Here is a 24,331-nt window from a genome sequence, read left to right on the forward strand (position 1 = left end):
GATTATGGTTTACAAAGCAGCTCTATTTATGTGAAATGTTAAAGTTAATTGGGTTTTCCTAAAGGTAAGCGTTGTTGTTATGCGAAAACTAGGTGTCCGCAGCTGTGATGAGCCGGATAGTGAAAGGAATGAGAAATTAGGGTTTCTTTGTTCGTTAAAAAATTTGGAAAACCTTAGATATCTGAAAAACTGAATTCCAATACAACAATTCAAACCGCTAGCCTGAAGTAGCCAAGTTTTCCTAAGATCCTGTCGAAACAGATTTTAGTTTAAGGCTAAAAGAAGAGTAAAAATTCAACTGAAAACGATTGAGTTGGCAACAAAGAACCTTGAGGTGTTAAAGCGTGCGAGCGAAGTTGGATTCTAATGAGGTTCGCTAAACTAATCCTTATGCAAACTCCGTTTACATAATGGTTCCTGAATTTGTTTTTAGTATATCATAAAATGATTAAATGAACTCGCATAAGCTCTCAAAGTAACCCCTTATATCAAATAACAAATTCTCCTATCTTGTCCCCATACTTTTCTTACAAACGTAATGGGAGAAGTTATTAAAATATCAAGAAAATTCACCTTGGGTGATCATATCCTTAATTCTCATGACCTCAGGGGTTGAATAAGCATCGATATTACAAGGAGAAATTTGATGCTGATCACTGTTAGGGCTTAACGGGTTAAACGGACTTTTCTCACGTTTGAACGATGTACAGAAGCCGACGCAGGAAATACCGACAACTCAGTCTCGTGCCTAGTCCCCCTTGGTCCGCAATTGCATGTGACGTCACTCATGGAGCTGATCGGGAAAGGAACCCATCTAGCCCAAGCCTATTACCCACCGGGTTTGTTCGATAGGCGTGTTAATGCTTGGGAACGCGGCTTCCGGTAGTATGGAAATAAGCAAATAAATTGCAACCATTTTCAACACTGCTTTGCCATTTTGAATTCTTTCTTGAAACTGACAAAAAAAATTTGGAAACTCTTAGATAAACACGGCAACGGCAAACAGACAAAGTAGGTTCTTTTTGAATTAATACAAACTGCATGATTAAGACTTGATTAAAAATTTAAGTTTTATTTGACTTTCTTTATAGGAAAACTATTACACACAGAAACAGTTTGACTTCTCTCGCGAATTATTCTCTCAACGAATGCATTTCTTTGTTACATGTTGATTAGTCCCGTAGAAATGTTCCACTAGGGACTTTAAGAAAACACGACGGCAACGCCAACGAAAACGTCGCTTGAAAATTTAAGTTCGCGTTACTTGTACTACTTTGCGATTATTCCAATTTGTTCAACTTGCACAATGTGGCCGAACTATCCATCAACAGAACTGGTGGGAACGGCGTTCAAGTTGGGACAGGGAATGAAAAATTTGCCGTCATGTGCACAGGTTCTGCACAAAACCTTGAATTTCGTCATTTCACTTTGTTTGAACGGCGAAGAAACATACCAAAGTTTATAACGCACGTGCAGAGCCTTTGTTTTTCTCATTAAATCCCATTATTTTGTGAAGTTTTCGTTGCCGTCGCGTAGTAGCTTCTTAAACTTCCTAATGTCCCGCCATTTAGCTGCCCAAACTCGTTCCCAAAGTCTTCTGTCTAACCGTTGGAACACTTTCCTCCAAAGAAAAAGAAAATAAAACCATTTGCCTACTCAAAAATTCACGAATACCGCTTTTATACGGTCCGCACACACGATAATTTCACACTGGGAACTATTTACAATCAAACGTTTAGACTTTCTGCGTGATTTATTTACACAAAATAGGAGAGATTCACAGAATATGGCTATTGCCAAAATACCTAAAGAATTTCCGATTCTTTTAGAAGAATCAGAATGGAGAGCGCGCACTTAGGAGAGTATGAACATTCAAATGAAAGCCTCCTAGAGTACTCTTCATATATGCTGCACAAGGTGGTTTCTGACGTGTAAGATCGTAGATGAAGACCAGAAATGTGACCATCCAAATGAGAGCTATTGGGTTGTGATCATGTTTGATATGCTGATGAAAATTGTTGTTCTCAATGTCTTTGTGGTCAAAATCATCAGGTGTGAATATTTACATGAAATCTACTGAACAGTACATTCTTGTGGTGTTATCATGCTTCCAATTGTTGAGCCTCTAGTGTAAGTGATATCCTAAAGTGTGACCATTCAAATGAAAGCTACTGAGCAGTACTTTCCTGTGGTGCTGTTTATTATGCTGTACAAGGTAGTTATTCTATGGATTAAATCCTAAAGTGCGACCATTCAAATGGAAGCTACTGAGCAGTACTTTCCTGTGTTTATTATGTCATACACGTTTGTTTTTGTTTTTGTTGTTGTTTAAATTCTCCCACGTGCCCACCCACATGAAATGTACTGATCAGTTGTTCTATTTGGTGCTGTTTGTGTAGTTTATATTTCGCGAATTATGGTTCTTTTGTTTTGCTATTCTCTCCACCTTAGCGGATTTTGGAGTAACAGGGAAAATGAATATCACTAAACTAAACACAGTGTGACAGGAGGTACAGGAGGTCCTTCGGGAATAGAGTCCGCACCTTTCAACAGGAGAGACTGCGACCTTCTATAAAGTTGTGAAATTAAATACCGAGGTAGGAGTCGGCTAAAGTATCCATAGCTAAACGGCTCATAGGGAAGGAATTGGAGTTCAGATAATGAAGGAATCTGGAAATAAAAACAATACATCAAGATTAACGTCAACAAGATAATGGATGTCCTTTAGAAGATTTGGGATGTACAGGATGGCACAATGTCATTCCGATTGCCCTAAGTTCAATTTTTGGCAGAACTCTTAATCTACTTTGTGCAGCCGGCGACAGGAACTATTAATATTTTTTATTAATTAATCAATTTAAAAAATTATAATAAAATTTGTTCTCCGATCTACTGCCTCAACTCATCCATAATAAAAGTACCGTAAATCCTCTATTAAGCCCCCCTCTCTAATAAGCCCCCCCCCCTCCTTTTCAGGGAAAGAAAGATATTAAGCCCCCCAGCTCTCTTTTAAGCCCCCCTCCCCCCTTACATGTAGTACATGTACAGTATTCAGTTTTTCACATTTCGATTTAGCTTACCGTTTTGTTTAGGTTATCATTTTATCGTTTACAATTTTTGTACTTCATAAATTTCACGGTTCCCACAAGTGAATACAAACATTGAAAATAACTTGTAGCGATAGTGTCCAAAGGATACTCAGCTGTTTTTCAGGTCGTCACACAACACTCCTCAAAGTATAGCTACACAAACGGTTACTCTTAAGTAGGGTCCTCATAAACTTATGTTTCTAGGCACCTACTCCAGTTGCCCCTAGGTTAATTTGCCCCTGTAAATAATAGTACTTGTTTTACCTGCGTTTGAGGTGCGCCTCCTCTCGAAGTCTTTCCGAGTGACACAGTGAGCGGAAAGTTGGAATATAGTCACGCACCACACAGCGGTGATTGCACTGGTAAAGGGTAGGGATGCAAGGTCCTAAGGAATTGTAAAGCTTTCTCCGGCTTGTTGCAGCACTGAAAGAAAATTAGTCACCATTAGTGTCGTTTTCAATCTAGTCACACAAGGAAAACCAAGGTAACGGATCAGATGCAAGCAAACCTGGAAGCAAAACAATGAACCAATAGACCCTTCTCCAAAATGGCGGCCGAAAATTCAAATAAGTTAAAATTAAAAACGTATACCAGCACTGGAAAGAGCACTTTTACTTTAGTAACCCTGCAAAGTTTCAGCATATCAGGTGTATCAGCTGAGAAAATGTAAGTTGAAAAATGAAAAACTTACAGACGTTTGTATGACTGGGGGTATGACGTATACCCCCAGTCATACAAACGTCTGTAAATTTGTCAAATTTCACCGTATATTTCCTAAGCTGATATAACACCTAATATGCTGAAGCTTTGCAAGGGTACTTAAGTAAAGGTGGTCTTTCCAGTGCTGGTATCAGTTTTTCATTCAGTTCAATTTTAACTCAATCAAATCTGTTGCCGCCATTTTGGAGAAGGGTCTATTAGCCCTCAGACTGACGGCAAACAGATCCACCTGGATCCAAGGGCGACAAAAGGCTTCAAAATCGGGCTTATGGGTTATAACAAGTTACGAAGCTAGTTCTTTCCTTCGTCTGGACACTCTTGGGTGGAATGAGTTAGTTTCTCATCGAAAAAAGCACCAGGCTTTCATGACGTTTAAGTCATCGTCGCAATCTTCGCAACATGTTTTCTGAATACAACACAAATTATTGTTTGGGAAACTCGAAAATAAACTCAAACTACCGAAGCCTAGAACGGAGTAACTGAAACGCTGTTTCTCCTATAGTGGTGACGTTCTATGTAATAGCGGAGCTCCGGGCGGGCGCGCGCGCGGGGCTCCACAGCTAAGAGATTTTGGTAACCCGTAATGCGAGAAATTTTGGTTTGGTTGTGACGTCACTTCCGTCCGTCCGTCCGTACGCAATCCCACAATAGACCCTTATCACTCGGCGGCCATGTTGAGTCTCAGGAGAATAAAAGCTTTGTTGTTGCACGGTAAGCCTCGCACTGAATTCGCGTCTGGCCGAGGCTTGCCGTGCAAAAACAAAGCTCTTTATTCCCGCGAGACTCAACTTGGCCGCCGGGTGATAAGGACAGAATTATTTTAGTAGGAGCAATATTGACTGAGTTATGATTTTTCAAACATTTTTGTCCAGCACCAAATATGTCAGGGAACACCACGACGCCGCCAGCGACAACGCTGCAAATGAACAGTGAACAAAAACAATCGCTCCGAACGTGCATTTTAAATTTTGGTACATTTCTTTTCCGTCCTCCGCAAAGCAACAACGTGAAATGACCAAATTCAAGGTTTTGTGGAGAACATGAGCAAACGACAGTGAATTTTTCTAGAACAGGAAAACGCGCGCTTGTGAGTCACAATTGGTTTTGCTTCACTTCATACTGATCGAGAAAGTGGCGCGATATTATAAGCAATCACAAAGCAAACGAATGGCAGTTTCCGACACTCAAATCAACGGAAAATTACACTGGTATTTAGAAGTAAACGGATGAAACGACGGTAACATATCGGATTTTTAAACAGTCTGTAGGGTGTAGAAAAAAAAACCCAAGCAACTAAAAATAATATTGCCGACAATCGGAAACAGCTCTAAAGGGTTAATACAACTCGCGAATCTGATAAACGGATAGTTTTCTTGAATCTCTTACCTTTTCTGTGCCTGGCTAACTGTATCCAAACGAAGTACAGTATTGGAATCACGTGATGGGAGGCTGTCTGTTAACATTTTAAAATTGTGCACCTCGCTTTCTATAACATCAGAAGTCGGATCGTGTGGGATTTCATTCTGACTTGAACATCCTATTTTTTCCATATCTTCAGATAAAGATTTCACTTTAGCGCGGCAAGTCTCCAAATTTGCCACTTCTATTGCTCCGCGAATAGACGCACGCGTATCACGAACCAGCCAATCACTGGATTCCTGTACAGTCACGTGCTCGTCTGTGAGTCCAGGCTTTATAGGTGCTCCCCACCATCCAAACTGTGCCGCGTTGGGCTGGGAACTAGAAAGGCTTGGACAAAATGCGTCTGCGTACGAAATGTTTTCTGCAAACTGTTTAAATATCTCCAGAGCTTTGAAGGTACACTTTTCTTCTGTAAAGGGAAAAACCAATAAAAAATTACTTTAGAATAACTAGAATATTCCATGGAAAAGGGAAGTTTAGCAGCGAAAGGTGGAAACAAAGTGTGTGACCATTCCATTAATTCGGCAACCTAGTTGACGACATGAGAAATTGCTTATCCACTATTTTTCACTGACTTGTGACTATATAGCGGTACTTTGTCTATAATGCCTCTTGTAGTAAAGTGAAGTCCAGGTCTTACAAGATCGAAAGATGGCGTATTGCTCGCTTGATCACGGAAAATCCACAGGAGCATTCGCCCACTTGAGCCGAAGAGTTTTGCGATACCCTAGAAAAACTTCTTAACGACGTTTTTAAGCCATGTCATGATTAATTGGCAAATAATTCAACTTACAAAATTTTCGTAGACCTACGCTGACTATCAAAGCAAGTAGCAACAGTGAAGTTATGCGCAAGATTTCGCACAACCGAGGTTAACAATTTGCCGTCAGCAAAGGCACGGAATCGAGGCAAACAGCGCAGCACGGAAACGAGGTAAAACAGGTGATATACAAAAATCTCAAAAGCTCCTGGCATCGAGCACAGTCGCACAGGCAACGCATGTTCGAGTGGTCATGTGCTTGTTCATGTACACGGCCCGAAATAGTGTGCTGCTAAGCCTGGTGGCTTCGCACGACATGGTTACTTTGCCTACTGTAAAATGACCTTCATCAGGCAATGAGGTCGAATGGATGTTGTCGCAAACTTTTAAATTATAGGACAACTGAACTTCAATGATTTCAACCGCAAAAGGAAAACAAAATAGACGGCGTAGTTAAAGACGAAACAACAGAAGGACTTTTTTTCAAGGACATTTGAGGTTTAGTGGACCATTCTCTGCGGCTAATCCCGACTTCGGAACGGATTTGTGGAAGAATTAAACACCACTAGTATAACTGATCGGAAAAAAAAGGAGAACCGGAAATTAACGATCTTAACAATCTGATGGCATCTAAACTTTCCACATACCTTTAGAAGGCGTCCGGCGCAAAAGTTTACTTCCGGCCTGTGAATTGGCTTCCGGTTGTTCTTCACGAGACTGTCCCTGCCGGCTCTCACCAGTCTCCCCGTGTACTTGCGACTCACTGAATCCTGTGTCCGTAGAGTCCTGGGAACTTAACGGAGTTTTATTGTCCGACTCTTCTGCGCAGCTTGTAGTTTCCACACCTTTGTCATCATCTGTTTTGCTGCTTGCTTGATCAGTGCCATCATCAAAGAGGCTTGTGTCAGAAAATATGTTCCCACACTTGGATTTTTCAGGCTCATTGCTAACCAGAGAGGCAACTTTGCTTTCCTTGAATTCACGTAAGCCAGTTGTCTCGTATTTCTCGCTCGGCAGTGAAGCTGATGAGTCGACAAACAGCGGCATAAGGGCGCTCAAGTTTACGTGTGTCAGGTTTACATCGAGTCCTTGGCTGAAATGCGCTAGGTGTAACTTGTCAGACATGTTGCTATCCTGTGTAAGGAAAAATATAAACACTAGTTACTACAATGTGTTTTAAGGACGGTACCTAAACAAAAACATAGTCCGGCGCTGTCAAAATCTTATACATTCGACCAGAGTTACACAACTCAAATTAACGATACGAATCGAATATGAACTCTGTTCGACTTTGCGTTGGTGCGGTGACAGCGGTCAATGAAGTGGAGATGGGTATGAGTGGATGTTTACCTAGCCGCCAAGGTTTGCTTTGAAGCATAATAAAGACCTCTTCGAGGTCCGTACTGCAAATTACGGACCGAGTTTTCCCCCGTTGATTTTCGCGCTTGGGCCATAAATCAACGGGAAAAACGAGGATCCGTAACTTACACTACGGACCAAGAAAACGAGGTTAGTAAGATATCTATCATAATCGGGCGCGCGGGAAAGGAAACTTTCAAATTTAGCGGGCAAAATACGGCTCGCAAAATTGACCAATCACACCGCGCGTACTAACTGAGAGATTGTAATGGTAATGGTATTTATATACCACATTTTCTATATACATATTGAAATGCGGTTTACATTACTTCCGTGCAAAAGGTGAGATTGGACATAAGCGTATATAGGCGCCGCTTGCAGCCGCTATCAGTCCATCAGCGACCTCATCCAACCCACCCAACTTATATAATCATGAAATACCACAAAGACCAGACCAGCACACCGGGAACTCCATGCCCTACTCATTGCGATTAGTGTCTGGGTTCTTTAACGTCCCACAGGGTTATGAACATTGAAGTGTTGTGAGACGGGGCCTATGGTTTATCGTCCTTATCCGAGAAGACTAGAAAGTCTAACCGTTTGCAGGTGCCTTACCTCCCGCACGGTAGTCCGATGCTCAGCCAACTGAGCCAACCGGTCGGCGAGATATAATAATGTAAATTATTTGTGATATTTTCAAGGAATTACATTCGACGCTAGTTTACTGTCTAGTTTGACATAGCAAATGGCGTCTTACAGACGTTCAGAGTCAGTAAAATCCTACACAGTCGTGCAACGTTAGTTGTGCTTGTGCTCTATCACAATGGTGCAGGAAAACGTACATCAAACACCTATTCTACCTGTCCTGGAAATCCTGGCTTTTCCACTTCTTGTAAAACTGACAATGAACCCACAGCTGGCTCAGCTACACAGTTCAGGAGGCCATGAACGCTCTCAAACAGTAATCCATCCATCGGGGGCAGCTGAAGTGAATCGTCCACTTTCTTGTCGTTACTGCTAACTGGCTGACTGTCGTTGGTGTCCGTGACCTCAAAGATGGAGTCGGTCGATCCATCAGCACACACTAGGGTCTTCCTCTTCGGTTCAGAAAAATCCGAATCTGAATTATCACCTTCAGCTTGTCTAAGGCTTCCAATTCGAGAAGAACGCGAGCTGTGTCTTGTTCCAGCACTCTTAATCGCTTGCCAGTCACTCAGTGAAAGGAACATACTTTCCTCTCCACCATCGGTCAGAACTCCACCAGCTGTAGCAGGCTCAATTTGCAGGACTTCTCGCGAGGGAACAGTAATATCTGTGACTGCACACCCAATGTTGCTATCATGACTTACAGAAGTTTGATTCTGGTCAGCAACATTGCCTTTCTCTTTCAAACTTGCTGGTCGTTTGTATGGTGTCCTAACCCCTCCGCCGGACGCAGCCCAGAGCTGTAGGTTGAGCAGTGACTTACGGATGTCGCAGTTGTTGTGTGCCGTCAAAGACTTCAAGTCATCGGGATTGATAAACATGTTGTTCATCAAGCCTGCAAGCTGCAGGTGTGCAGACAAGAGATTAACTGATGGAGGCTTGAGATTGATCTGCTCATATCTCCCTTCACAGCTTACTTGAGATTCTGCAAAAGAATGCACACGTGAATTAAGGCCCGATTCAGACCCCATCCCTTCCATGCAACGAAACCAGTACAATTAAGTTTGACTCAAATCAGACCCCATCCCTGATACGGCGTTCTTAATTCAATCCAGTTCGACTTTGGTGCGACCTTGGAGCAACAACTGATTCAAACGGCGTACGCTTGTTGCAAGTCCCATTGCTCAGAAAAATTTTAAGTCCGCAGGGGCAATCGAACCCATGATCTTCCAGCTTACGATTATACCGGTCGCACGCTTTTCCGCTGAGCTATGGGCGAATCGCGATGAGCTACAGTGTATGTCGCACAACTGGATACTTACAGGTTCTGGAAGGTCGTGAGTTCGATTCCCACTAAAGACCCAGAATTTGTCAGAGTAACTTGACTTGTGACAAACATACCACCCAGTCTCTTACCTGTGCTGATCAGAACAATTGGACACTTGGCATTCTGCATGAAAGAATTCACTGCCATCCAGAAACTCTTGTCTTCTTCAAAAATAACATCAACCTAAATAAATGGAGAGCAAGATACTGTTATTGGCTACTTTGGCTTATTTCAATGGCTAAATATCACTTGAATCTCTTTGATCAGTAAGATTAAAAAAAAAAATACACAAGGCCCGCTTGCTCGAAAGCCGTTTAACGCTAGTCGCACATTACAAGTTACTCAAGGTTTTTATGTCGCTTTTTCAAAATACATTTTTTAAAGGCTAATGGTTAAGAAAAGTCTATGTTAAAACTTAGGAACAAAAATATTTTTGAAGAATCTTTAATGAAGAAAAGTTTATACATCAGGTTTTAGCAATTTGTCCAAAAAACACAGGAAGAACTTGAAAAAAAAAACTGGCCATTTTTTTCAAGTTGTAATTGATTTCCATCCAAGCCATCCGCAGCAAAAGATAACAAATACTAGCTTATGTATACTCGTAGGGTAATTGTTAACAATACTGAACCATTATTTTAACATTTCCATCGATACAAATGTGCATTTTCGCAAAGGTGCACTAAAAATCGGTGACACTGCCTCTTCAAGCTCTCTATTTGAATTTCGGTATGGACAGTGATATGACAAACCTCTTCAAACAGAATCAGGGAAGCTGCCTTGGAAGACAAATTAGACTCTGTGCCATCATGGCTGAATGCTTGTGATGGTTGCTTCAGAATAGATTTTCCCTTATCTTTCTTCTGTTTCACATTCTTTCCTTTGCTTTCCTTCCCTCCTTTCTTTCCACTTTTCTTGTCCTTGCTTTGAGATGCACTTCCAGCTGGTTGCAAAAAAGCACCTAGGGGACCAGAGGTACGTGGAGAATTCTCCCCAGGCTTGCTGAAGAGGCCTGCAAATGATGACTCAGGGGTGGGACCCTTATTGTTCGTTGTTGGCTTGTTGATGACTAGATGTGATTGGGTGGCTTCCTCAAGCTGAGACAGGATCTGCTTGCCAGAACGTTTGGAGGAACTGTTGACTTCAAACACCTAGAAAATATCAAAAGCAGTTTTACTACAATAGGATGGGTTTTAAAACCATGCACGTGCAATTTACTTTTTTGCTTCAAAAACCAAAAGTACTCTAAACTGAAGCTTTTCGTTTTCATGCGTGTTTCATTGTCAGTTGTCTTAAGGCTGGTTTCCATATGATCGCGGATCGCAGATCGCAATAAGGTCTGCGATCGTCTGCGATCATATGGAAACTACTTCTGCGATCGTCTGCGATCCTGCGATCGTGATCGCAGACGATCGCAGAAGATAGAACCATGTTCTATCTAAAGGCTGGTTTCCATATGATCGCAGATCGCAGATCGCAAACAATCGCAATTGATCGCAGACGATCGCAGGAGATAGAACATGGTTCTATCTTCTACGATCGTCTGCGATCACGATCGCAGAAGTAGTTTCCATATGATCGCAGACGATCGCAGACCTTATTGCGATCTGTGATCCGCGATCATATGGAAACCAGCCTTTAGATAGAACATGGTTCTATCTTCTGCGATCGTCTGCGATAACGATCGCAGGATCGCAGACCTTATTGCGATCTGCGATCATATGGAAACCAGCCTTTAGAGACAATAGGGAGTTTACGAAACCACGACGGCAACGGCGACGGGAACGTCACCAAACAAAAGAATTAATTAACAGAACAAAAGCTGTGCACGTGCGTTATAAATCTTTGTACATTTCTTTGCAGTCCTCTGCAAAACAACAACGTGAAATGACCAAATGCTGCGTTGTTTGGAGAACGTGCACCACCACGACTAAATGTTGAATTTTTATTTCAAATCTTATCGCTGTGTTTCGGATTGAGTTTTGGAACAGTTTTGTCATTGATAAACAGAGTAAATGACTTTATAGTATCGCGAGATTCGTAGGTAAAATATAAATTTATTTTTTAATCGACGTTTTCCCCGGGGTCGCGTCGTGGCTTCGTAAACTCCCTAATAGCGACCTTAAGCAGCGACGACGGCGACGTGAACGAGAACGTCAGAATACAATAGTTTTATTAGCAAAACACTGGATCTGCACGTGCGTTATGCACTTTGGTACATTTCTTTGTCGTCCTCTGCAAAACAACAACGTGAAATGACCAAATTTAAGGTTTTACGGAGAACGTGAACGCATGATGATTAATTTTCCTTTCTCTTTCTGAACTTTAAAGGCGCCCCTACGACGTTAGCTCCTCGATAGTTCGGCTACATTGCGCAAACTGAGTATAAATCATTGCGAATTTATTCAGAAGCCGCGAAGGTAATTTTTTAAGTTTCGTTTTCGTCGTCGTCGTCGTCGTCGTCTCTGCTTAAGGTCCCTAATAGGGAGCTTAAGCAACGACGACGGCGACGGCAACGACAACGCCGCAAAACAATAGGTTTAATGAGCCAAAGCAATCGCTCTGCACGTGCGTTTACATTTTGATACATTTCTTTGCCGTACTCTGCAAAACAGCAACATAAAATGACCACATTTAAGGTTTTGTGGAGATTGTGAACGCACGACGGTGAATTTTTCATTAATTTTCTTTCTTAACTTGTACGCCACTCTTACCAATTTGGTTCCTGGATAGTTCGCCATTTTTGTAAAAGTTGAACGAGTTGAAATAATCGCGAAGTAGCACAAATGAAATAAAAATATATTTTCAGGTGACGTTTTCGTTTTCGTTTCCGTTGCCGTCGTCGTTGCTTAAGCTCCCTAATATCTACGAGCCAATCAGCGCATGGGAACTTTGACAGTCATTGTAATATTTGAGAGGGCTGACGGTGGGGTAAATTCCATAACCATCACCATGATGCAAACCATATACATTTATGGTACTGTATGAAGAATTAAGGCTTTAGGTAATGTCTAAAACACGACCAGCAGTGTTTTATTGGGATTGAAAACCACGAGGCGCAGCCGAGTGGTTTTAGACCCGATAAAACAGGTGCTGCGAGTTTTTTGAACGGCTTCAAAACAATCCTGGAAAAGCGTGTCAAGAGAGTTCATAACAATAATGCTTTTGTGAACATTGGAAATTAGCATACGAGGAAAACATTAAACACCGCATACTAATAACGAGGTTTTATCGAGTTTTAAAACCACTGCACGTGATGTTTTATCAACCATTTGATAGGTCAATGGGCTTATGAATTATTATTAATGAGTTTTTGAAATGTAGGTACAGCACTATAACTGTTTTATGAATAACAAGAGTACCTTGTATCCAAGTTCTTCAGCACATGCATATACCATGGCAGTCTTTCCGACTCCCGTGGGACCAGAAATGAACATAGCAGTACTCAGCCCACCCCACTCAGTATCACTATCATCTGAAGCATCATCACTCATCTGAAAGTCAGAGTCACTGTCGTCATCCCACCACTCCAGGGCTTGATTTGAGCTTTGGCCGCTGGATGGCTTGCCTTTCTGCTTTGCTAAGAGCCTAAGTACAAAAGCAAAACCAAAACATACAGTATAGAGATCCAGAATTGCAAAACTACACCATGTCAGATCAGGACACACAAGAAAAATCTGTGCCAAACAAATAAGTTACACACTTTTAGGAGACAGCATACAGTTATTTGGTACGTTACCAGTTGTAACAGTGCATGTCTTTAGCAAAGCACAAGGACTTAAGTACTCGAAACTATGTTTGAACCCTCGCTAACTCGAGCCTTGCGCTAACTCGAACTAATTTTCCTTTCCTTTCAGGTCATTTTCTATATTTTTACCCTCGATAACTTGAAATCCCAATAACCCAAACCTTTGAGTTGACTGTATATCCTAAACTGCAAGCAAGTAAATGCATGCAGAGTACAAAAAGAGTAAATCAATAATATTGTTGTTGTTGTTTGTATTCTACATGTAAATACATGTCAGAAGTGACTGGACAGCGAGATCTAGTACACTGTAAGTAACATGTAATATTCACCCAAATCTGCCACTCCATACACTTTGTAATACATGTATGAAGATGATAACATTCTAGTGAGAATCAAAGTGCCACTCCCACCTAATAATGTACAATTAATGAAAAATTATTAAGAACTCCAATGCTACAGTTGTACTTCATCTATAATGGGCTGTAAAACAAAGCTAACAAATTATTAAGTTCATGCAGTTGAATACCTTTTCTGTTGCTGCAGTTCTTTTCTGAGAGTCTTCTCTCTCTTGACCTTCCATTCTTCCAACCAGGATCTCAGTTTGCTCACAGCAGAAGCATTTGCCATGACTTCAGTGGAATGAACAGGTCGATACAAGTCTGTCCACATTGCGTCACTGACAAAACCATCTGCCAGAGGTTCCTCATTGTTGGACATTACAGGCGCATCAGAAGACTTCTCTTGCTCTTTAGATAAATCAGGTGTTCCTTTGTCTTCTTCTTGCGAATCAGTTGTTCTCTTTCGCTTCTTTCTGTTTGTGGAATTCTTAGGTTGTGGCAAGTTATCATCTGCACTTTCTGATTCCACCAAGGTCTTCTTTTTCTGGAGTCTTGTGGACAATCTGCGACCCTTGGCCATCTGCTGTTGAGCTTGATCATCATCATCATCATCATTATCATCTCCTTTTCTTCTTTTCTTGCAAGTTTTCTTCGCAGACTGATCTGTTGAAACACTCTGATCTTCAGACGGCAGCGTCGCAGAGAAATCACCACTTTTTCTTGCAATCTTTTTCTCCTGACTAACTCCGCCATCACTGGACAACTTTCGCTTGCCTCGTCCTCTCTTCCCAACTAAATGTTTGTTTTCTGCTTCTTGTTCTCCTTCCTTACTTCCTAATTTCTTCTGATTCTTTTCTCCATCACGCGCCTGCATATTATTCTCTGGAATAAGTTGCTTGCCTTCCCCTGTGATAACAGCTGCTTTGTGCTTTTCCAGCTTAGTAGAGTATCGTTTGTACAGTTTCCTCAGAGGTACACCAGGGTAGAACAAGGCCAACTCTGAAAGAAGCTTCTTGATAACTGCTTCTGGGAAATTTGGCCGTGCTGTTTGGTTTTCCTGTTAAAATAGACCAAGTATAAATCACGCATTCTACTCCTTCTTCTACAGTAAAAACCTGCATATAAGAACCTAGAATTTTCGAGGTCAGGCTGAACAGGTTCTTATATTTTAGGGTAGTTTTTCACAATTCAGGCTGATTAGGTTCTTAATAGGTTCTTATTTTTCAGAGGTTGTCGTAGTGTAACCATTGGCAGAAATATTGTACTACTGATACAAAATGGTTTAGCACTTGTATTTTCGACAACAAAAATGCTTGCCTTGTTTGCTAAACAATAACATACAGAATTTTGACCATCAGAATTGGAGTGATTGTTTTTGTATAAGAACCTATTTTTCTTTGCCAGGCTCAACAAGTTCTTATATTTTTGGGTATTTAAATGCCAAATTTCAGCCTGTAAGTTCTTAAATCACTAGGTTCTTATATGCGGGTTTTTACTGTACTTACATGAGCTTCAGCTAATTTTTTAAGTAACAGCTGCTGCAATAATGCAACGGCTTATGCACGATTTTTTTTGTGTGTGTTTATTATTTGTGTGCGAAAATTCTCTGACATATACAAGTGTAATATGGTATTGTATTATAATAACATTGGAATAATAATAGTATTGCATTGTTTTTTGTATTATTTGAAAAGTGTAGTAGGTATTTAATATGTAGTGCAATAAAATTCTTCTTCATTAAAAAAAATTAATAAATAAAAAATCAAGTCCACCACAAGATTAGGTACACTTTATTTTTATCTGGATAGAGAGACAATGTGGAGCAAAGTTCCTTGTCTACGGGAAAAATGTAACACAATGCGGATACCTTTTTCTGCCACACTGACCAACTTCAAAAGTCCGTATTTAAGTCTAAGGGCGTGTTCCTTTGGGATGATCCAGATCAGGACCAATGATCCAAGGTCACTCGGATCATGGTGCATCAAAGGAACCGACGAATCCACTCTGGGCAAGGATTCCTTGGTTCATTTGATGCACCATGATTTGAGTGATCTTGGATCGTTGATCCTGATCTGGATCATCCCAAAGGAACACACCCTAAATAAAAAATATATGTGCTTAACAATACAGGAAGAGCTGTAAACACAATGTTTCCATCCAAAAAGAAAAAAACACCACTTGGCCAATAATATTCATTACAATATTATGGATTTCAGTTGAGCCCCTTGGAACAAGTTACTACCAATCCTAAAGGCCAAACTACAACTACGTTTATCTTTAATACATGTAGGCTGATTTACATGTATGATGCAAGCATTATGAGATTAAAACAGCAACATTTAACCAAGCAATAGGCACATATTTTTTGTTTCCAAGCGAGCATTACATGTACGTGAACATGTAAAAGCATAACAGAAGAAACACATTTCTATTCCTTGTGATTGTGTTTATGATTGCACAAACAGACTTAAGGTACATTAGCATGCTCAAATATTCAGCTGTGTTGTTGGTCACACATGGCCACTTTGCTGTCCTCTTTTCTCAACCATTCTGTTACATATAGTCACTGGGCCAGTTATTTAAACAGAGTCTAACTTAGACCGTGGCTTAAGACAATCAGTGGGCCTCCAAAATCCGTTTATAAGTGATTTATTTTAAGTACCGGTAGATAAATAGTTTTCTAGTCTAGTATGCAAGCCTTCTTGTTATCGTTAACAGCAGACAATGTTTAGATATTATGACTGTTGACAAAATTGAAAATGGCTAAGAACGTGGTTTTGTTAAACACTGTCTAAACTGTCTTTTAATAACCGACCCACTCAGTTTAGTACATGTTGTCATGGTAAATGAATAAACAAATAAACAATCAGTTATATGTACTTACCAACTTCATGGACTCAACCACATCCTTTCTACCACAAAACATGATGGAATCTTGTATTGATGATAAGGATCTACTGCCAAACACATTTGCCAGAGTACCTTGTAAAAAATAGAATGCAAAATTGATTATTGTCATACCAGCTGGTCGAAAGAAAAATATGACCAGTATGTATCATACTGTATGGTACAGTTGCGACATTAAAAAATTAATTACAAATGAAGGGGTGTCTGGAAAAAAGCCCTAACTGACTTCTGATCATTTCCTAGATTCTCCTCCCAAATTGCCTTGTATTCACTTGTAGAACAAAAGGAGATTTTGATCTTACATCAAAAGTCACTAAGGGCCTTATTCTGCACACCCCTTCAAATAATTATTAATCTTGGCTACAAATATGAGTGAAACTGTGAGGCCCCACTGTCCAGAAAGACAAAACTACAAAAAAATAAAAATAATAATAATAATAATAATTATACTGTAATAATAATAGCCTATTGCCTTCTGCATTCCAAATAATATTGTTTTATGCGATACACCTGTAGATGTGCAATACACTTTTGTTAGTCCATTCTTGTCAGTGATCAGAGACCTAATCGCTTATAATAATACAAAGATGGACAAGAAATCTTTTCCTTGAGTCTGGATACTACAACTATGTACATGCAGTTACCAATTTTATTTGTAGTTTATCGTGATAAATTATTTATTTACAGTGCAACGAACTCAACTGGGGCCACTGAAAAAACCAACACTTTGAAATGTTCTTATTTTTGATTATGCCAGACTTCTTTGTTGTGAACGAGGCCTGTGATTGGCTGATCAATGTTGGGTGGCACCGGTTGAGTTCGTTGCACTGTAAATGTACACATCTCCAGGAGCTTTTCTTTGAATTCTGATTCAATAGCCCATCTCACAAAATCATACAAATTAATAACTAAACAGTTTTGGATAGGTTAAGCATGGTGCTGAAAATCATCTGAGGCAGGGTTTGTGTGAATGTATCGACTGTCAGGGTGAAGGCTGCGATGGAGCATACAAACAAGGCCTTGATACAATTTTTGTTGCCATGTGAAAATCGAGTATAATATTCATCATTTTGGGTAAAGTTTGCAGTATTCTCTAGCACTATTAGAGACAGTGGGAAAATGTCATTCACATGCTCTTGTGTGTTTTGCTCTAATGAGTACCGGTACCCTGTACCCATCTAGGACAATAACACGTGTACACTGTACATGGTCTTTAAAAAGGTATAACAATACTAAATTTTTCTTCAGCCCTTCTGCTCCCTTTGTCAGAGTAAAATCACAACTGTGAATAATTAAAAAGATTAAATTTTTCTTAAGACTTGTCTAGGTCCCTAAGGATCGTGAGGGATGTAACATAAGGGTAGTGACCTGCACCGTTTGCAATGTCTCACATGGTTGGTCGAGAGAACAAAAGGACAATGCTCCCAACCCTAAAACAACAGTGCAGCTGAAGCTTATCAGGGTCCAGTGAAAATAGAGAAAGGTGAAAGGTCAACTGCCAAATGGCAAGTACATGTACATGTAAGCCTTAGGGAAAGACTGGCCTTTATTCACAGTGTTAGTCACAAAAGTGGAATGTAAAGATTCCAAAAAACAAGCTCCATGTTCTAATTAATTTATTATTTGGTGGCATGGAGCAGTTTTCATTTGAGTGTCGAAAGCAATTTTGCAGGTGCTTTGGTTTGGCATTACTACGCTCTGTGATTGGTTAACAAAACTCATGCCACTTTTGCAGCCAATTGGAATCCAAACCAAAACTAATCGTGCTTTCGCCGCACATGTTTTCCCACGCTTGGTGCCAGTTACATGTATTTGCTTTGGATTCTTATTCTAGTTGTTTGCATCTGTTGTGATGGTCAGAGTAATAATTACTTCCAATAAATTGGTTTTGGTTTTATGACACTCATCAATTGGAAACCACTCTAATTGCATTAACAGTACATCGACAGTACATTGACAGTACTTACCATCAAGTGATGAGTTAGATTCCTTCACATCCAAATTAAAAGCCTTTTCAGCTGGCCAAGGAAGGCACCAAAACTTAACATCAGTGGAAGTATCGTCATCTTTTTGAAACACATGACTAACTGATGGCCATGGAGCAGGGAGGGCTTCAGCAACACTAGCAGTAGGTGCAATACTCTTCTGAGAGCTTGCACCAGTAAACAGAGCCTTGAATGCTTTATTGGCAGCTTCCTTCTCGGCTACTGTCTTTTCTATGGGCGGGAGTAGTTCCACAGCACTGCCTTTTGTTCTATTTGCTGTGCTAGCTAAGTTGTTTGCTGGACAGACAGCAGAAAGTGATGGGACTGGACCATCAGCGGTAACGTCATCATCTTCTGTGGTACCAGGTTTATGAGGTGCTGGCTTCCTCTTCAGAAATATTGCAGCTATCGCTTTTGGCTCTAAAATTAAAGAACAAACATGTTCACGTTGAACCTCCCTATTTTAAACAATTACTTAAACAATTAATTACAATTAATTTTATTAATTACATGAATGACTATCTTTTCTTACCAGCTTTTCATCAAAATCAAAGTCGAAAGTCAAAGTCGAAATACATATTTATTTAATTATTTGCTAGGACAAGAACACCAGCTGGGCAATGCATAACCCATAACAACTCTTACAGGTGAATACCCTTGATGGCATCTTGCTATTATGGCTGATCTCGACTGTTGTGGGTTCATTTTACTCACAAGTTTTGTAAAGGTGCAAATGATATGCTGCTCAATGCAACATGTGGGTCAAACCTCAATGAAAGCTCTGCCAGTTGCATTTCTCAGTTGATGCTCTTGAAAAAAATTCTTTTTGAGTGTTGTTTAGTTGTAAAACACAATGGGGAGATTTAGAATCGCGTAGGCGGTAAGCGATGAACGTGAGATTCGCGTTAATGTTTTCTTGGCAAATGAGTACGTAGATGAGAATAGTGCAAAATAATTCTGACCTTTGATGCTTACGTAAAACTACTGAAAACAGCAAGTGGCAAATGTAGGATAAACATGGTCACATGATCATTTCTGCCATTTGCTGTTTGCTGTAAACGCAACTCTAATTTCTCTATTGATTCGTTAGGAGAAACAAGACTTTGATCCCTTAGAAAATGAAAGCTGTATGTAAAATGATATAAGTTTACTAGCTTACCTTTGTTACAGTCTTCCTTTATTCCCATTTCTCTTTTATTCTTCAGTTTTTCGTTTTTGTCTGCAGCTGTTCCATTATCATCGTGAACTATTAATGCCTCATTTGGGGCTCTTTCCATCTTGGTCTTTCCATTATCTTCAATATCTTCAGAAGAACTGCAAATTATGTTAACAAGATACAGGTGTAACAATTGAAGGAGTGCACGGAATAAGGCCCTAAGTGACTTCTGATGTAAGATCAAATTCTCCTTTTAATTTCACAAGCGATAACAAGAAAATTTGGAAGGAGATCCTAGCAGTTTATCAGGAGTCACTTAGGGCTTTTTTCCAGGCACCCCTTCAATAAGGGGTAGAAGGGTAGAGGGGAAAAAATTACTGACTAAAAAGCAGTAAAATACAAAGCAATGTATGTAATGTTTTTTCCAAAAAAATTATTAATTGAAGCTTTATTCTTCTTAAAAATGTATGGTTACTCCCAATTTTCTTTCTGGATATCAAGAGCACTTGCTAAGTTCTGCTTTCTTCGGATAGTTTTAAACCGCGCAAAAATATCCCTGTGTCAGTAGCCACCACCCATGGGAAACCAGAGTATTTCGAGATGTGCAGAACATATGCCTAGTAACAAAAGTGAAATAATAATTTTTAAATGGGCTATTAGGGGGCTTTTATTATGGGACTACAAATTTTACATGTATGTGTACATGTACCTGACTGAAATTTGTTGGCACTCTGTAGAAGATAGCTGCTCTGCTGAGAAATTACTGTCACTTTTCTTTCTCTTCGTTTTCTTTCGGACATTTTTGTCCTTGGTGCCTGCCTTCATTCTTGCAGTGTTTGCCGGTGGTTCAAAATCTTTGTCGTCAAGGGCCTCATTAATTTCTACATCCACTGTTACTGCCTCGGTAGTGGAAGAACTTTTTCTTTGTGATTTTCTTCTTCCCTTGTTGTGTTTCATTTTCTCTGCATCAGAGCTCACTTCAATCAGAGAAATGTCGGCTGCATCTTCCTCAATGTTGACATTACTCTCAATTTTACATTTTTTCTTTCTTTTCTTGGATTTAGAGACTTCAACTTCCTTTCTGCATTTTTCCTTGTAAACGATTTCATCAGTAATACCTTCAGCCAATTCACAGTTATTTTTCCTGTGTTTCTTTGTTTTCCTTTTATTTGTTCCCTCGGAGTTTTTGTTGTAGTTATCTCCAGCACTCTCAATTCTCTCAGAATCTAATGAAAACTCAAACTCCTTCTTCTCACTTGCACGTATACTCAACTGAAATTCAAAGGATTTTTTCTTGGGTTTTTTCTTCAATGAACCCTCTATATTTTCAGATGCTTCACAATCTAATTCAGATTCTACCTGGGACTCTCCACCACAATGACTTCTACCCAATCTTCCTTTCCTCATCAAGAACTCAAAAGCATTGGTCTCAGAAGAACTGGTGGTTCTGATTTTATCAAACAAAGATTCTTCTGTTGCTGGTGATTTTGATTGACAAGTAACACTTGCTTTTGATTGGAGTTTCTCCACAACATTAATGACCTCGCAAGAACATGAAGAATCAGGCGCGTCTTCGGTGGGAATTGCAGTCGTGTTTGTAGCTTCAATAAGTGAATTTTCTGATTCTTCTTGCTTTTTAGGTCTTTGACTTTTCATTAAAATATCAAACGCACTAGTTCTCACTTCTTTAGTTTCACACCTCAACGAAATCTCTGCTTCTTTGTGTTGCATATTTTTCTCTTCATTTAATTCAGCTGAGTCTTGACTACAAGCATGTTCAGGTGTTTTAATTGGTTTCTGTGTTTCAATTTTACCAACAGGTTTGCTTCCTTTGTCTTCACTATCAATGCACTCCACAGCATTTTCACTGCATTTTAGAGAATCGATGTGGCATTTGCTTCCTGAATCATTTTTTCCCTTGCTTTTGACTAACTTCCTTGTTTTGCTAACAGGCTTGCTTTCTTTGTCCACATCATCTGCAGAACTTTTTCCTTCAAATTCCTGAATACCACTGATTATCTCAATACCTGATCCAGTTTTTGCCTTCTTTTTTCCAGCCTTTTGTGCCTTTTTAGTTCTTGCAACAAAGAATGTCGAACCATCCTCTTCAAAGTCAGAGCCTGAACTGCTCAAATATTTTGAAGAATTACGCACAGCACAAGTGACAGACCATTTAGGTTTTACTCGCTTGGATTTCACAGGTTCTTTCTGAGAAGATTCTTGAAAACTATCAGATAGTTTCCCTTTTTCTGACAAATCGTTTGTTTTTCTGCTACAGGACTTCTCCTCTTGATCAGATGGAATTCTCTCATCATGTTCATGAGAAATTTCAGTTTCTGTAGTCCTCTTAACACAGATGGCATCACCTGATCCTTGATTCAAATTCACTTCTTTCTCATTTCCCAATGTGGATTTCACATCTCCTTTTAACCTGATAGGTTGAAAAAATGAGTCAATCAACCCAACTTTCTTGATTTCTTTTTGACAGCCATCTGCTTCCACAGCCTATGAGACAAACAGATTCAGCTAAGAATTTCAAGAATGTTACAAGCTTGCCACATCAGGTCAAAAAAACATGATACTCTTACTTCCAAATATTGCCATGTTCAAAGAACAGGCAACATAAATTTTTAATAATATTGTATTTACCAGTGTTAGTAGTAGTATTAGCTTTCAGATTTTGATTGTAAGTTGTTACTTCTTAGTATCTCAGCTGTAATTGTGTCCCTAATTGGCACTGTCTTCACAGGGTGCTTGGCTCTCAAGACATTTTAATAATAAATTTTATCTATCTAGTACATGTATGTACACACGCAATTTGGAATCACACTGGCAATATTCCACGAAAATCGTGAAAATGGATACAGTATTGACAATTACGGGCTCAATTATTTCACATAGTGCAGTTATCAGTACAAATTAAGAGCCTGCTTCACCAAAAATCAATGGCTCATCAGTCAGTTATTGAATATAATAAATGAAACAAGGGAATTATAGGGTTTTGTTTAAAGGTGGCCCACAGCCCAGCAGCCCATGGCCCGCGGCCCACCTCAAAGCCCACACTCACATGCCAATGCACATCTCAGCATGCGCTGTAGTATACCGCTGACCAAAAATCTGGAAATACTATAAATAAAACACTTCGCTACTTTTTCCTACTTTTTTGAGTTAGAAAAAGAAGGGTCAAACCCGGGTCATCAGATTCCCAAGCGGAACTTTACCACTAGACTACCGACGACTGACTACTGAAATTAGCAATTTTGGGGCTAGATATCCTTACCCCAAATATATAGGCTACCTGCAAGCTATCTGAGCTAAATTAGGCTAAATTAGTTATCCATTATCTTGAAGAGGGGTAAAGAAAATTGCCCGCGCCGTGAACTGAGGTGAGGCGGGCCGCGGGCCATGGTGCCGTGAACTGGGAAGAGGGCTGAGGGCTGCCGGGCCGTGGGCTTTGAGGTGGGCCGCAGGCCGCCTTTTAGCAAAACCTGGGAATTGTAAAGTTATCGTATTTAAAGCTTACACTGCACATGTAATTCCTTATAATTCAACACATGGTTTGGTTTTGTTCTACCCAAATTCAGTGTTAAAAGAGTTACAGCTGTAAGTGCAATTCTCAAAAAAAAACCTAGCAATGAATTTCACTAGGGAAAAAATTAGGGCATACATTTCCCTTGACTGACATGTGTCACTTTCATTTCAGTCACTGAAAACGACAACAAGTAAACCATCATTTAAACGCATCATTCCCTCCAGGGCATATTTTACGTGCCAAATCGTATTTTTACGTGGTAAGAGCTCTTTTTAATGAATTATTATTTGATGTTACGAATTATTCAATGTTATTGAACTCACTGCTGATTTTAGTTCAGTTTCATCGCTGACCATTGCCGTTGACATGGATTCAATTTCTCCGTGACAAAATAAAATTTCCCTTGACTGACATGTGTCACTTTCATTTCAGTCACTGAAAACGACAAGTAAACCATTATTTAAACCATCATTCCCTGGACATATTTTACAAGCCAAATCGTATTTTTACGTGGTAAGAGCTCTTTTTAAATGAATTATTATTTGATCTTCCGAATCATTCAATGTTATTGAACTCACCGCCGATTTTAGTTCAGTTTCATCGCCGACCATTGCTGTTGACATGGAATCAATTTCTCCGCGACAAAAGCGCGATCAGACAAGCCGTTTTCCTTGCGAAGATTAAACTCCTTGGCACATCGAGAAATCAACTAGCGACCAAAAGTAAAAAATTCGACGAACATCAACAGAACGTGCCTAAAAAGCGAGAGATTTTCCAAACAGTAGCTCAATAACATGAAAATCTTTGATCGCCTCAAGCATTTTTTCGCGCCACAAATAGTTGAGCCCGCGTAACTATTCTGGAACCCAGTCTTCTCATCGGTGGTGGAAAGAAATGTCGCTTCACCGGAAATACGTCTGCGTTCGCAGGCTACTTTTACTTTATGAGGGGAAGAACGTTTGATGAATCTGGAAAACGTGATTCGCTGTAAGTCGAAAATCAGTAGAACACTTGTTCCCAAGAAAATTAAAAATCTTGATCAAAATTCAAATATTATTGAAGGAAACGCTCCCACTTTTTTTCTAGTACCTAATTTTTTTTTTGCATTAATATCAATTAATTTGTTGGTATTTTCTTTCACGCCCTAAAAAAAAATAGATTAATGGTTCATTTGGTAATAATTCCCTTACTTTAGAGGCAACCATTTAAAAAATAATTGCGCTAGTTAGTCACTGAAAAGTTGTCTCGAATTAATCAGACCTGGTTTAGAATTTAAAGTTTTATTCTGAGGCGATATAAAGCCTGTTCTCAAGCAATGCAGCTCACCACATTAATTATCCGAGTGC

General features: G+C 39.8%; 1 protein-coding gene across 1 annotated transcript; it reads right to left on the bottom strand.

The window, feature by feature from the left end:
• Positions 1 to 1,052: 1,052 nt before the first annotated feature.
• On the bottom strand, positions 1,053 to 23,833 carry LOC146458301 (uncharacterized). Its single transcript, XM_085090659.1, has 14 exons — positions 23,564 to 23,833; positions 20,163 to 21,958; positions 19,457 to 19,611; positions 18,280 to 18,717; positions 16,290 to 16,387; positions 13,594 to 14,462; positions 12,682 to 12,907; positions 10,072 to 10,470; positions 9,412 to 9,505; positions 8,211 to 8,980; positions 6,639 to 7,125; positions 5,196 to 5,640; positions 3,354 to 3,512; positions 1,053 to 2,670 (listed from the first exon to the last, which is right to left on the bottom strand). Exons 1-14 carry the CDS (start codon positions 23,606 to 23,608, stop codon positions 2,586 to 2,588), a joined length of 6,066 nt encoding a protein of 2,021 aa, XP_084946785.1. The 5' UTR covers positions 23,609 to 23,833; the 3' UTR covers positions 1,053 to 2,585.
• Positions 23,834 to 24,331: the final 498 nt, after the last annotated feature.

This window comes from Pavona decussata, unplaced genomic scaffold (genome assembly GCF_977016875.1).
Source record: "Pavona decussata unplaced genomic scaffold, jaPavDecu1.1 SCAFFOLD_233, whole genome shotgun sequence".
In the NCBI taxonomy this organism is placed as follows: Eukaryota; Metazoa; Cnidaria; class Anthozoa; order Scleractinia; family Agariciidae; genus Pavona; species Pavona decussata.

Bases quoted from the DNA above. Each gene is read 5' to 3' on its own strand.
- LOC146458301 (XM_085090659.1), bottom strand. From the start codon at position 23,608: ATGTCAACAGCAATGGTCGGCGATGAAACTGAACTAAAATCGGCG. The intron at 10,471-12,681 runs GTACTCTTGTTA...GATATTTTCTAG, and splicing joins CTGAAGAACTTGGATACAAG to GTGTTTGAAGTCAACAGTTC. The intron at 9,506-10,071 runs GTTTGTCATATC...CCATTTATTTAG, and splicing joins CCCTGATTCTGTTTGAAGAG to GTTGATGTTATTTTTGAAGA.